Source organism: Clupea harengus, chromosome 12, assembly GCF_900700415.2.
Source record: "Clupea harengus chromosome 12, Ch_v2.0.2, whole genome shotgun sequence".
In the NCBI taxonomy this organism is placed as follows: domain Eukaryota; kingdom Metazoa; phylum Chordata; class Actinopteri; order Clupeiformes; family Clupeidae; genus Clupea; species Clupea harengus.
This window is the reverse complement of record NC_045163.1, coordinates 4,898,204-4,913,070: the sequence shown is the minus strand read 5'-3', so window position 1 is coordinate 4,913,070 and position 14,867 is coordinate 4,898,204. Positions and strand designations below refer to the sequence as shown.

Here is a 14,867-nt window from a genome sequence, read left to right as displayed (position 1 = left end):
GGAAGAGATGGACCAGCAAAGCGTTGCTAAATTACAAGCGTGTCCCATCTTAAACACAGCAGACTAATCAGTCTCAAAATCAGGGATCTCTCAGCAGTCTTTATCTACTCAAGTGGATTAAGCCTAGATAAAACCTGCAGCCTGACTATACTTCAGAAGGCACAAGGCAGTCTTGGAGCTCAGACAGGCTGTTGGCTCATGACAGACCCAGTAGGTGCAAGAAGCTGACATTGATTGAGGGCTGTTGCATTAGACTTCATGGTGCTACTCAGTCCCCTTCGCTTTCCATTAATCTTCATAATTAGTCATTAGCTCATATTAGCCCTCAGGTCAGACTGCAGTGGAGTGCTGGAGTGGCTGGCTCTGAGATTCATGCGAGCACAAACCCTAGACCTCATCTGAAAAAAAAAAAAAAAACATCCCTCTGCCTTCCATGACAGTGATAAGGCGTTTGAAAAAGCCAGCATCATGGTGAGGTCATTTATCTTGTCTTGAGAAATGACTTCGGTAGCATTGCTCCAACAAATCAGATCCTGTCAGAGATTGGGCCCTAGTAAAAATGTGGCCACGTGGTTTAAAAAAAAAAATCACACACACATCCAAAACCAAACCTTGTACACGCCAGTGTCCAGTAGCACTCTGGGGTCCAGTAGCTCCATCCCAACAGGATGTGATTGGGTGGCTGCTGTGGTCATTCATGAGGAGCTCCTCCCCTTCTGATGGTGCCTCAGAGAACAGAATGATCGCATGAGCAGAGCTGTCAGAACTTGAAATATCATCACTTCCTGACAAAACTGAGATATGTGACACATTCGTTTTCCAGCTCAACTCAAAGTCCTGCCTGTACAGGTAGGACAAGAAGTATGAAGAAGCAGGTGCATATGTAACATATAGTTTATTAGTAAATAATGTTGTACAGGGGAAAGGTTTTTGCCCTTCAACTGTTAGGTAGTAAACAATAAAAAAACACCACATTATGTCGTATTTTTTACAACTCAATTACCCTTCTCCTTTATACATCAAGTGCTTCCCAAACAAACTTTACATGGCGTTCAGCATTCACGCTACGTTTCTTGAACAATCAATCATGCCTTATTTCCTAACAACGGGAACTGTTAAGATTACAACCCCAATGCACAACATTGTTATTTCAAGCCCTTTCAAAGTGATTGTATCCAGACCACCGATACTTATGGAGTTTTTCTGCAGTCTTTTGAGACCACAGTGCCTAGACCAGACGGGGTCAAGAGTGGAGTGAACAGTGTTTGCTCAGTGTGTAGATCATTTAAGTCCAGAGATGCTCCAGAGTGATGTCACAGTAAAAAATGTCACCACTAAACAGTCAAAACTCCCTGAATGTGCAGGGACAAAGGCATTCGGTCTGAGCTGGATTGGACACAGGCATTGAAGGGCGGACTGAAACAATGTTCTTGGCAACGCCACATGGCAGTTTTCCAAACAGGCTTTCTAAACTCTTTTTGGTTTTGCTAGCCAAAGCTCCGTGACAATTCACCAACATGCCTGACGCGTTATCGTTCACATCAAAAGCCTTCTAGTCTGTCATAATAATCGGACGCTTTCTTATCCTTTCATTGTATGGTGGACATGTGAAACATCTGACGCCTAAAACATCTATGATTCGTCAATGTTAAGAGCAATATCACTTGTTAACACGGTTAGTGGGTAAATGCAAAGGCACTTCTCTGTGCTAGCTAGATTGCATTGTTTCTGAGGCCCGAGGTACACATGGTATCCTTGGTCAAACAATTGTTGCATTGATAGGCTTATAAATGAGAACATTGTGTATGTGTGTGTTAGTGTGTGTGTCTGTGTGTCAGAGATTAGAGGTATGAAATCATTCTTCATTAGTCAGCTCTATGGACCGTTCACTGAAATGTACTGTCCAGCTCCACTGCATGTGTCTTTGCATATATTTGTTGCATACATAAAAAATATTCAAGCCTTTTGTATAAAAAAAATCTGAGAAGGCATCTTCTGGACTATCTAGTTGCATTAGTCAGTGATTTGTTATTTCCCATAATTATTAGGTGATTGGGAAAATCAACACTCTGATTTCTTCAAAAACTGGATCAAAAAATGAACAAACAAATAAACAAACCAGTAAACAAATACAAACTCCATCTATACCTAACCCTATCATACAGAACGGTATGGAAAGCATCACGTCCTAACTAACTCTGAACGGAGTAAAAGTGTGGCTTAAACCATCCTCCACTGGCACTGGCCACTGGCACACGCCACATCCACACGCCACTAGCCCCTGCTGAGCCCCACATGACTGGACTGGACTGGCCTATGAAGCGAGGTTAGGGGGTTCGCATAGGCAATGAGGCTTCCCTTCTCATTTGGACTGAGGAAGCTGCACAGGAATGTGGATCCAGTTTGTGTTGTATGCCCTTGATTGTGCCATAATAGGTGTAAGTCTTCTCAGGTACATCTGGTATATAGAGGCACACAGTAACAAATAAGTAAGACTCACTGTGTGTGTGTCTAAGGCTCAGGGTGAAAGTATTCCTGACAACATACATACAAGTATGTTTTCTTATTTGAGTATGCGCAAGTTTTCTGTTGTGTGTGTGTGTGTGTGTGTGTGTGTGTGTGTGTGTGTGTGTGTGTGTGTGAGAGAGAGAGAGAGAGACAGTGTATAGTCAGGGACTAGCTGGTGTGGACCCGTGGCCCTTCCTGGCCCGGAGGCTGGGGGAGATGTTGGCGCCGGGGCCGAGGAGGGCCGAGGAGGGCCCCACGTCCTCCACAGGGGACGCAGACTGGTGCTGGCGGAGTGGCTCCAACTCTTCATCCTGAGGAAGAGGATAGATGCAGGTGGGCTGTTAAGGGCCATCGAGCCCAGACCAGTGTCACAGAGACACATGTCAGATGGCGCAACCTCAATGCAATGCTGCTGGCTTCAGATTCAATCCTGCCCACACTAGGGAGCGCAAGGCCCTAAAAACAGCTTGCCCACTAACACCACACACAAGTAACGAGGAGGGTTTGGATATATCTGAATAATGCCACCATGTAGTTATGCCTTTAAAACATGTGCATGTGTGTGTGTGTACCAAAACAGTATTACTAATCATGCTACTGTTAGCCTTAACTTATCTTTTTCCAGCACTGACTAAGCAAAATATATAAATCTGGCATGTAATCAATTCAACGCCCCCTTCCTGCCTAAACTACTAATTGGCCCCAGCTGGAATTCAATTTGGTTGAGCTCTTCATAGGTCAAGTGAGAAGGTAGAGATAAAACACACCTGCCCCAGGCTAATTACTTTACATGTGCCGCGTACCCAGAACAGACCAAATACAGCTAATGGCAGACAGAGGGAAATCTACTGGGTACATCGAAATGCTACTTCACTGTAAAAGGGGTAAAAACTACCAGTTATTGAGGCCATGGCGTGGAAATGGCTGCCTTACTGTGTCTGCAAGTTCCTCTTCTGTGTGGTCGCCGTAGCGGCCAGTGAGCTCCAGGTCTGAGAGAGCGCTCTCCACTATCTCCTCCTCATAGTCAGTGTGGTAGTCGGATTCCTCTGGGGGGAGAGAGAGAGAGATAGAGAGGTGGAAAGAGAAAGAGAGAGGGGGAAAGAGAGAGAAAGAAAGAAAGAAAGAAAGAGAGGGAGATAAAGAGAGAGAGAGAGAAGGAAAGCACACATGAATGACAACACAGTGATTAGGGCACCGTGAAAGCGAAGGAAGGATCTATTGTTTGCCTCTTACCGTCCACCAGAGTTGATTTGACAGGCTCGATGCGCGAGACAATCTCCGCCAGGTCAGTGAAGGAGGCATTAGGACAGGTGACCACCTGTGCAGACGCCAGACAAAAACAAGCAGCTTCAGACAGGCAGGTCATCCAAACACTTTCTATTCTTTTCACTCTCACTCTGTTTTTCATCCCAGTGGAGTGGGCATGTTGTGTGTGTTTAGTGGGCATGTGTGTGTGTGGAGTGGGCATGTTGTGTGTGTTTAGTGGGCATGTGTGTGTGTGGAGTGGGCATGTTGTGTGTGTGGAGTGGGCATGTTGTGTGTGTGTGTGTGGAGTAGGAATGTTGTGTGTGAGTAGAGTGGGTGTGTGTGTGAGTGAAGTGGGCATGTGTGTGTGTGAGTGAAGTGGGCATGTTGTGTGTGTGTGTGTGTGTGTGTGTGTGGAGTGGGCATGTTGTGTGTGTGTGTGGAGTGGGCATGTGTGTGTGTGAGTGAAGTGGGCATGTTGTGTGTGTGTGTGGAGTGGGCATGTTGTGTGTGTGTGTGTGTGTGTGTGTGTGTGTGTGTGTGTGTGTGTGTGTGTGTGTGTGTGTGGAGTGGGCATGTTGTGTGTGTGGAGTGGGCATGTTGTGTGTGTGTGTGTGTGTGTGTGTGTGTGTGTGGAGTGGGCATGTTGTGTGTGTGTGTGTGTGTGTGTGGGTGTGTGTGTGTGTGTGTGTGTGTGTCTCACGCTGTTGCTCTTAGTATTGTGGAACTCCTCCTGGTGCCGGTCCTTCATCATGTTCTCCACCACCCCACTGCGGGACCACACGTCAAACACCGTCTTCCCATGCTGGTAGCCCACCTCCTGAGAACACACACACACGCACACACACACACGCACGCACACGCACACACACACACGCACACGCACACACGCACGCACGCACGCACGCACGCACACACACACACGCACGCGCACACACAGAATGTTTCATGTGAGTGGGGTCCATAATGCATTCATTCTCATGGCTTCTGATCCATTTAGCTGGAGATTTCCATTCACTTAAGCTCTGTAATCAACAGACACAAGGCGGAACATGGAGCACTGTTTCAGCGCGACGGGTTCATCATGAGGACAGTGACTAGGACACACGGAGGACAAGGACAGACTCACAGCAATCTCGTCGAATTTCCCAAACTCCAGCGTGCGGTAGCGGTCGATGGGGGGACGGATGTACTCGCAGTAGTCGCTGTTCTTCACCGACTCCAGCTGCCGCACACAGCACACGTACGCCAGCCGAGACTGGATCTCCCCCATGTTCAGCACCTGCACAGCAAACACGCAGGAAGCTCAAGGACACAACATGCACTTTCAGATGACGTGCACTGAACACACTCTCACGTATATAACCATATGCATGAAATGCACTGAACACTCTTGCACATATATAACCATATGCATGAAATGCACTGAACACTCTTGCACATATATAACCATATGTATGAAATGCACTGAACACTCTTGCACATATATAACCGCATGCATGGAATGCACTGAACACTCTTGCACATATATAACCATATGCATGAAGATCAATACATGGGTTTGCTTTATAAATTAAAGTCTTATTATGTCAAATCAGAATAGGTTTCACTATATTTGCAAGAAGGTCTAGTTGGTTGTATTTGAGTGTTTTGCTGACACTGCCTAATGACAATGCCCTGGAACATGAACAGCTTTGGTATCCAGCAGTCTTCAGCATAATAACCGTTACAGTGTATAGAAAACTGCATATGCATTAGACAGCCTGTGTAGTATATGCCAGTTCTCTCTAAGAAATGCACACCAGATGTACAGTGAGTTCTTTTTTCCTGGTGTACAACCATCTTTAATTAAGTCAACTCAGTGCGTAACAGTGCGTGACAGCACACGCGCGCGCGCGCACACACACACACACAAACACACACACACACACACACACACACACACACACACACACACACACACACACACACACACACACACACACACACGTGCACACACACACAGGCCCCTTCTACACAACATGTCCATTACCTTGACTTTCTCTGCAAGGGGATTGAGGCGTTTCCATAGCAGCCACCACCCTGAGAGTGCATCCCCGTAGTTGGTGAGGTTGGTCTCATCCGTGCTGCCCACGTCTATGGCAATCACTACCTTAGCCCCCATTGAGCGTGCCACGTCAGCTGTCAGAGGGGGAGAGAGAGGATCCATTGAAACAAAGACCAAGATAACAAATGCAAGGTTTATGGAAAAATGACAATGGTGACAATGGTGACAATGGTCATTTTTGGTTAAAAAATGTAAAAATATCTCTGAAATGGCTGAAACATGATTTTTAAATCAGAAGAAGCCTAATTTGCACTAAGTATTTTGTAATGCATCATATGGCTACATTATAGCAATGTACAGCTGTAACGCAAAACTAGCTGGAAAGACCATTCAGTTTTCCTACTGTTAGAGGGCCAAATTCAGATGTGCAGCCCGTGAACAATGGCCACATATAATGGAAGATAATCAGCCATCAGACCAGAATAAATAAATACGGAGCGCCACACGTTCATGAAACCCATTTATTTTTCATTTATTTAGCCCTCACTGAACATCACTTTACGATACTGCATTTCCAAATCCCAAACTGCTTTATCTGTATAATGCAGGTGTCAGAATGTGTATATGTGCGTGTTTTATTAATATTATTAACACATCGATGCGCTGCTGTTGTATTATGGCTGAAGCAATAACCGGTGTGATGCTAGGCGCGGCGCGGCGGTATTGGGGGTTATTGGCTGTATAAGGCACCTGGCAGGTTGTTGATGTAGCCGCCATCCATCAGCAAGTGACCGTCTTTGGGGTCACACAGCGGGGGCAGATAGCCAGACAGAGACATGCTGGCGCGCACGTACCTCCACAGAGAGCCTGAGAGAAAGAGAGAGTTAAATAGACAGACAGAGAAAATAAGAAAGAAAAGAAAAAGAAAACCTAGACAAGAGGGAAAGGAGTAGAGAGGAAAAGGTGGGCCTTAAATGTCAAGCCTGATAGACAGGCATATTATCAGTGTGAAGCTCACCGTCCGTGTGCACTCTCATGGTTGAGTTGGTGATGTCTGTGGTGATGTTGAAGTAGGGGATCCACAGATCCTGTGGAACAACCAAAGACACATTAACCACCTCGTGCCACTGTTAACAACCCCTCCATCCACAACACTCAGGCCTCTGAAGCCTTGGAGGAGACGGAGCGAAGCTCTATCCCCCTCTCTTTACCACTCTGCTTAGTGAGACTGGGGGAACAAGGGGGAGAGAGAGAGAGAGGGAGAGAGAGAGAGAATGTAGGAGAGAGGGGAGGGGGGGCTGACCTCGATCTGCTTGCCTTTGAAGACGTTGCTGATGCTGGAGTTGAAGGCGGCTCCGGAGAACATGGAGGTGGTGGGGTAGGTCAGGTCCAGCACTTTCTTGAACACGGAAGTCATTTCCTGGACAGAGACAGGGGTCATGCACAAGGGTCAGCGGCGGCCTTGAGGCTGATGAGCCGGCGGGGAGGCAATTTCATAAATGACCTCCAAATGCGTTAAAGACTGTGGGGTTCACAAGGAAAGCTGCTGGGTGATTCATTATGAAAGACAATGAAATCACTGGTGTCCTGTCAGAAGAGCGAGTCCTTGTCTGGGCATTCTCATTTTAGAAAGCAGACGCATGAGCATGGCATCTCTTTTGGTTGAAATTATATATATGTGTGGGTTTAGATATTTAACATTTATTTTTTTGTTTTGTGATATATGTGTGGGTGGATGTTTATGGATTTCCACTGTGACTGTGACTGTGTGTGTGTGTGTCAGGCGTCTTACCATGGCCCACTCTCGTGCCCGTATGCGCATACGGCTGTGGCTGCGGTCCTCAGCGTACAGCGCCCCCAATATTGAGCCGATGGACGTGCCGCCCACCAGGTCCACTGGGATGCCCGCCTCACTCAGGGCACGGAGGATACCCACCTGAGAGCATCCCCTGAGAGGGGCAGATGGGGAAAAGAGGAACATACATGGGTGGTCACTCACACTCACACAGTCTGAAGCCTGGCAGGCCCTTTTGAGGAGGTTTGTCATGTGTAGAACCCAATAATGGAAATTATTACATTATCAGCTTTTAATATATTTCTGATGATGTTATCGGTACCAACAATGTTATAAATTAGTAAACTATTGGAAAGTATTTAATTATCAGGAAATTATAACATTATTGGGTTCTACAACATTCCTTAGAGGTCTAACACTTCTCTCCACAGTCTACTCACTCACACATGAGGAACTGGAACCAGAGTAAGACACTTCCTAAGCTGAGCCACACATCAAGGCAAGAAAAAGGGAGACAAAGATAGCGAAAGAGAAGAGAGACAGATAGATGGGAGGGGAAAAACAAAAATGAAGAGAAAAAAATATATAAGGGGTGAGAGTGGAGTGGAAGGAAAGAAAGGAACACCATGGGTCAACGGCACAGAGAAGGGGAGGAACATCTGAAACCAACCTTTCAGCACCTCCTGAACCTGACAGAGGTGTGATAGACAGACAGACAGAATGCTGTCAGGAAGACAAGTGCGGTAGGAACGAGGGATGATGAGGACTGAGAGAGAGAGAGAAAGAGAGAGAGAGGGGTGAAAAGAGGAGGCAGAGAAGATGACTGAAGAGAGAAGGCAGAGAAGATGACTGAAGAGAAGGTGAGAAGAAGCCATGACAGTCTGTGTGGGAGGGGGCCTGAAGCAGAACATGAGTAATGGCTCAGAAATAACATTTACCATCTCAACAACATATTGCCTTATATTACCTCAATTGTATTTTTACACCAAGCTCGTGGTATTATTGGTGAGTCAGTCAGTGTGTAATTAGGGGTGTGTGAGGGTGTGCATATGGCAAAATATAAGTGTGTTCTAAAGTGTAGGTGGTCATATCAGAGTGAGTATGATTGAATACTGGTTGAAGAAATCTGTATGATTGCATACGTTTATATGTGTTTATATGTGTGTGTGTGTGTGTGTGTGTGTGTATGTGTGTGTGTGTGTGTGTGTGTGTGTGTGTGTGTGTGTGTGTGCGCGTGTGCGTGTACCTGGCCCCACCTCCCCCCAGCACCAGTGCAATGGCGTTGCCTGTGAGCACACGAGCCAGCCGTGAGAAATCGGAGTGGCGGTCTGCCGGCTTCTGGAACACACGCTCGTACATCTCTCTCTGGTGAGTGAGTATTGCACACACACACAAACAGGGATAGACAGAGACAGACACACAGACACACACACACACAAGCACGACCAATGAATCTAGTGAAAATCAGCAATTGCATCTAATTCAGCATCAGTCCAATAAAGGAGTTTATTTGGGCAGTGAAGTGGTCCAGTAAGACCTAGAAGTACTTAGGCTACTGCACTAAATCTTAGGCTACTGCACTAAATCTTAGGCTACCGCACTAAATCATTCTTTTAAATTCTTGCCTGCTGAGCTGTGGGCAGAGGTGGACAGAGAACATGTTAATCAGGTTCGCAAATCATTTAATACAGACAGAAAGGAAAGTCTGTCAGCTGGCTAAACAGGCTATTTATAGTTGTGGTGGGTAGTAATTAGCTGTGGGTTTGTGGGTTAAAGTTGGAGGCCTGACAAGATAGCAGCGAGGTGTCCGTGTGACGCATGAGGTGTGTGTTATTAGCAGTGTCGTTAAAAGGCTAATTAGACTATAGACTACGAGTTTGAGCTCATACAACTGGGCGCTGGATTTGTGTGAGTGTAGAGTATCTATGTGTGAGTGTAGAGTATCTATGTGTGAGTGTAGAGTATCTATGTGTGAGTGTAGAGTATCTATGTGTTAGTGTAGAGTATCTATGTGTGAGTGTAGAGTATCTATGTGTGAGTGTAGAGTATCTATGTGTGAGTGTAGAGTATCTATGTGTGAGTGTAGAGCATGCCGTTGATCAGTTTTGGTCATTATAGGTGGGAAAAACAGCTGTATCCCAGATGTCTTCTTTGACAATAATGATTCATTTTAGAAGACAAAAAAAACCCAGACAAAACAACAAAAACAGACTAAATCACATTGTTGGCAGCATTTAATTTCCCTGCAGTGATGCAGAATCTTTCGCGTCAGCATCAAGACGCATCGATCGTTTTCCCCAGCCCTACTCAGAACTGACCAAAGCTGTGCAAACCAGACCGTAAGTCTCTCACACAGTTAGATTCTTCCTACATAAAAGTAGAATACATGGTTGGAATCCATGCAAGAGGAGGCCACCCCTGGAGCCAAAGCACACAAACAGCTATATAGACTTTGCCAAGGCCCATAGTAACAGAGGGGAAGATTTGGGGGAATGAGAGGAGTAGTAGTAGAGACCAAAGTCACTCTTTTTGGATATGACAACATCCAAAACTTGACCATCCAAAGAACACAGTCCCAACAGTGGTGGAAACATCCTTATATGATCTAATTATAAGGAACCCATAAATATAATATACATCAGAATAATGATTCTGATTCACAACTCATTCAGGGTATAAAAGTGTTAAGATGTGGCATAAGACTGTACTTGGGATCATGAACCCAGATGTACTGCAACATGTTGGAAAAGAAGATGGTACTCTCGCCCTCACCCTTGGTCACCGTGCACTTTTCCCAACCAGACAACATTCTCCTGAGGCCATGACTGCATTCTTCAGGAAGAGCAAGGTGAAACTACTGCAGTGGCCAAGTATGTCACCGGACTTCAAAATCCCCCACAGGTGATGAAAAGGGTTAAACAGACAAGTGGAGCATCACTCTGTGGTCATCATCAAACATCAAAGGCCTGAAGAAGGTCATCCTCCATGAGAGGAACAGGATAGACATGACATGTCATAAACTTCTACACTTGATGCCAAGAAGGGCTAAGGGCAGTACTTACAGAAGAAATACCAAGTGATGCTATGTATTTGGAGGTTTTAGTTAAGGCTGTACTTGTTTTTGCAACCCTCGATCTAAGCAAAGTTGCTGAACTTATTTATTTCACGGTAATTGATCATATATCTTTCTATGGTGGTCTTAAGAATACACTCACCTGAGCACTTTATTAGAAACACCTGCATGCCTACTTATTCATGAAATTATCTAATCAGCCAAACATGCAATGCAATCATGCAGATACGGGTCAAGAGCTTCTGTTAATATTCACAGTGATTTTCAATGAATCGTGATATGATTGTTAGGGCCAGACAGGCTTGTTTGAGTATTTCTGTAGCAGTATTTCAGTCGACGGATTATGGCCAGACTGGTTGGAGCTGACAGAAAGGATAACCACTCTGTTCAATTGTGGTGAGCAGAAAAGCAACCTGCTGAACCTTGAGGCGGAGAGGCTACAACAGCAGAAGACCACGTAGAGCTCCACTTCTGTCATCCAAGAACAGAGCTGAGGCTGCAGTGGGCACAGGCTCACCAAAAGTGGACACTTGAAAACTGGAAAAACGTACCTCTCGATTTCTGCTGAGGCGCACTGATTGTAGGGTCAGAGTTTGGTGCCAACAGCATAAATCCATGCCAACAGTCCAGGCTTGTGGCAGTGGTCCGTTAAGACCAATCAATCATCGTTTGAATGCCAGTATTTGGGTATTGGTGCTGATCATTTACATGGCTTCATGGCCACCATTTACCCCTCCTCTCATGGCTACTTCCAGCATGATAATGCAGCATGTCTCAAAGCAAAAGTTGCCTCAAACACGTTCCCAGTCACCGGACCTGAATCCCAGAGCACTTTTGGGATGTGGTAGAACGGGAGACTTGCAGCATGAATGTGCAGATGACAAATCTCCAGAAATTGCGTGATGCCATCACCTCAACATGGACCTGGACCAGAATGTTTCCAACATCCTGTGGAATCTATGACATGACGAATTCAGGCTGTTTCGAGAGCAAAGAGAGGCCCTACCCAGTATTACTATAGTGTTCCTAATAAAGTGCTCATGTTTAACAAACTTCACGTTTGTCAGCTTTCAGTGGGAAAGAAGATCATTTGGAAATAGTGGTATATCTTCATGTTCAAAAGGGGTGAACTCATTAACGCTGTATACTGTATTTACGCTTGTAACCAACCACACATAAATTATCTCTACTTGTTTTGCATTCATGCACATCTGTGTACAATCTTATTCATTCAGCAATTTTTTGTACGATGTGCACATTATTCACACTGCACTTGCTGCCCTATGCACCCATATGATGCATAACCTGACTTATGTTTCTGGGCCAGAAATGGGGCACAAAAACTTTAGTACATTTAGGTGTATGTGTGTGGGTGTGTGTGTGTGTGTGTGTGTTTTTATGTTTGTCTGTGCCCATACCAGCTTAGGCAGGCTTCTCTTGGTGAAGACACGGCGCGGGCAGGAGATGTGCAGGTGTCTGGAGATCCAGCTCCTCATGTTGAGCCACTCCACGGTGCCCTTGGGTGGAGGCCCGTCCTCCCGGTGCAGCAGCACCAGCTGCTTCTGGGCCCGCACGGCACTGCCCTCCAGCATCCGCTCCAGCTGAAGACCAGACAGAGAGAGAGAGGGATGGATGGGGCAGGAGAGGGATGAGAGAAAGAGGAATGAGAGAGGGAGAGGGATGAGAGAAAGAGGAAGCAAAACAGAGAAGGACAAGAGTGAGCAAAAGACAGAGATGGACAAACAGAGACAGAGGGAGAACCAAAAGCAGAAGCGACAGAGAGAGGGGAACGGTCAGAAACAGAGGGACAGAGAGAGGGGAACGGTCAGAAACAGAGGGACAGAGAGAGGGGAACGGTCAGAAACAGAGGGACAGAGAGAGGGGAACGGTCAGAAACAGAGACAGAGAGAGGGGAACGGTCAGAAACAGATCGACAGAGAGAGAGAGGGGACGGTCAGAAATAGAGACAGACAGACAGAAGGAACCAAAGGGGAGAGGTGAAGATGGGCAGTATGGTACGCAGACAGGGAGCCAGAGAGACAAGTCAATTTGTTTCTGCTGACTGCACAGATGGCAAGGGCAGACAAGACAAGTGACGAGCAGCCAAAGTGCTAAATTAAAATACTTCATTCAAACCGACCTCCCTTTGGCACATTTAACTGTTGGTACAGGAGACACTGTCCTTCAGGAAAAGCTAAATCCAACAGACATGCATCTGTTCAGGTAGAGCAGCCATTCTGAAGGTCATACCTAGCTAATCATTACCTGTGCCTGTATCCCACACATACAGCATCTAATCACATTTCACCCTGAAGGCATACATGTCATGTTGACTATATGGACGCCAAAGAAGTTTCAGCTATAACAGACAGCAGCCCTCAGCTGAGCTCAGCATCATAGACAATGCTTACACTCACTACAAAATGTGTGTATGAATGTGATGTAGGGGGAAGAGAAGATCCACTACAAGCTCATTTGGGGATTGGAACACGTATCGATTTGGCCTCTGGTTGTATCACACACACACACACACACACACACACACACACACACACACACACACACACACACACACACACACACACTTTGGTTCTCAATCCTTCCCCCCCGTGCCTGGCTGATTCATGGCTTCTGCTGTAAGGCTCAGCAGTAAGAGCTCTGGGCACTAGACCCCCTCTAGCCCAGTGCAAACACAAGGAGGACTCGGACAAATGATCCCCTCCCCATCCTGCATCCTAATCCTCCCACAAACACACTGGGTTGTCCCCCAGGGGGCTCCCCACATGTGTGCTGCTGTCTTGGCCGAGCCTACAGAGAAGCCCTGTGCGCTCCTGTGCCCAGATCCCATTCAGAGTAATGAGACGCTCTCCCAGCGATGCTGGAGCTTTGTCCTGTGGGAAGGGATGGGAATACTTCCAGGGAACCAAGGATTGGCCACACATATAGGCAGGGTGAAAGGCAGTTTATTCAACTGATAAAAATGTGATGCAACTATGCCGACATCACTGTCCAACTTGCCACGGAGGAGAAAATGTCAAATGTAATTCTTCTTCAGAACATTCAGGCTACACAAAGGGGTAGTAGACTATACATGTGAAAAGCTGAAAATGCAACAGAATGGCAAAAAAATACCAGAAATGCCAGAAAACCAATCAAACGGGTGGCCCCTCACCACAAAGTCAACAAACTGAGGTGGGGCAGTGACCTCCGACCTACCTCTCCCACGGTGGGCTCCTGCTCCCCCAGGCCCACGATGATGATGCAGTCGGCCTGGCGGATGCAGCGCTGGGTCCAGGGCGTGAGGGTGGAGTCCGCCTGGTAGAGCACGATGCGGTGGATGTCCTCCTGCTGGCCCAGCCAGCTGGACAGGCGGTACTCATGGACGCTGGGGACAGACACAGGGAAGAGGGGTCAAAGGACGAACGGTCATAATGAACTAGGCCCTTGATGATGGTGATAGAGGTGATAATGATGATGATGATGATGATGATGATGATTAGACAGCATGGTTTCCATCTAAGGGAGGCACGCAGCAGAGACTGGAGCAGTATAGGCAACTTCCAGCACAGCCTTTCTTAATCCCCTTCAAATTCCTGTTCTGACAGGGCATTATAATGAAAGCTTAACAAAAATGAAAGACTAAATTCTAAAACGAAGACACTTTTGGTACTTTCATCCACTAATTACCCAAGCAAAACAAGACAATGTGGACAAACGGAAGCATCAGACTGAGGCCCAGTGCCAATTGAGGGGAACCACGTTCACCTTTTAGCATATATGTATGTATGTATTTGTAACGGTGACTTCTAGTTCAATACTGTACTATAATTTTGGTTCTCCATCAGTCGTGGATCATGACAAGACCGTCGGAGAGCACCAATGCTGTGCTGCATGTGGAAGGACACACCAGCTGAGCTCGCTTGATGTTCTTGATTAATTCCACTGCCCAGCTTTGTTGGAACCAATTAATGTTTAAAAGATGATTATGGTTTTTTCCCCGCATGACAGTGAACCACAGAGGGTCACCTTCAGTAAAGAGAGGCGATGTAGTTGTTTCATTATCAGTTACGGGTTTCATTCTGACACACCACATTTCGGCTGAATAATCGCCGTAAAGAGACAGGCTGTGCTTGGAGGTTTGGGGAGGGGAGAGATGACTGAGCGCATCATGAAGGGGCTCTTGATGGAGTGTGTGTGTG

At 46.3% G+C, this 14,867-nt stretch overlaps 1 protein-coding gene across 3 annotated transcripts in view; it reads right to left on the bottom strand.

Moving 5' to 3' along the window:
* Window positions 1-878: 878 nt before the first annotated feature.
* Window positions 879-14,867, bottom strand: part of LOC105889125 (patatin-like phospholipase domain-containing protein 7) — a 33,060-nt gene continuing 19,071 nt past the window's right edge. For all 3 annotated transcript variants that reach the window (XM_031577413.2, XM_012814905.3, XM_031577415.1), the window contains 13 exons: window positions 13,885-14,053; window positions 12,087-12,269; window positions 8,842-8,960; window positions 7,593-7,749; window positions 7,104-7,220; window positions 6,819-6,888; window positions 6,551-6,667; window positions 5,786-5,934; window positions 4,883-5,035; window positions 4,457-4,573; window positions 3,742-3,826; window positions 3,442-3,554; window positions 879-2,819 (listed from right to left, as the gene is read on the bottom strand). In XM_031577413.2, the coding sequence (XP_031433273.1) occupies window positions 2,670-2,819; window positions 3,442-3,554; window positions 3,742-3,826; window positions 4,457-4,573; window positions 4,883-5,035; window positions 5,786-5,934; window positions 6,551-6,667; window positions 6,819-6,888; window positions 7,104-7,220; window positions 7,593-7,749; window positions 8,842-8,960; window positions 12,087-12,269; window positions 13,885-14,053 (1,699 nt within the window). In that variant the 3' untranslated portion in view covers window positions 879-2,669. The remainder of the gene's footprint in view (window positions 2,820-3,441; window positions 3,555-3,741; window positions 3,827-4,456; window positions 4,574-4,882; window positions 5,036-5,785; window positions 5,935-6,550; window positions 6,668-6,818; window positions 6,889-7,103; window positions 7,221-7,592; window positions 7,750-8,841; window positions 8,961-12,086; window positions 12,270-13,884; window positions 14,054-14,867) is intronic.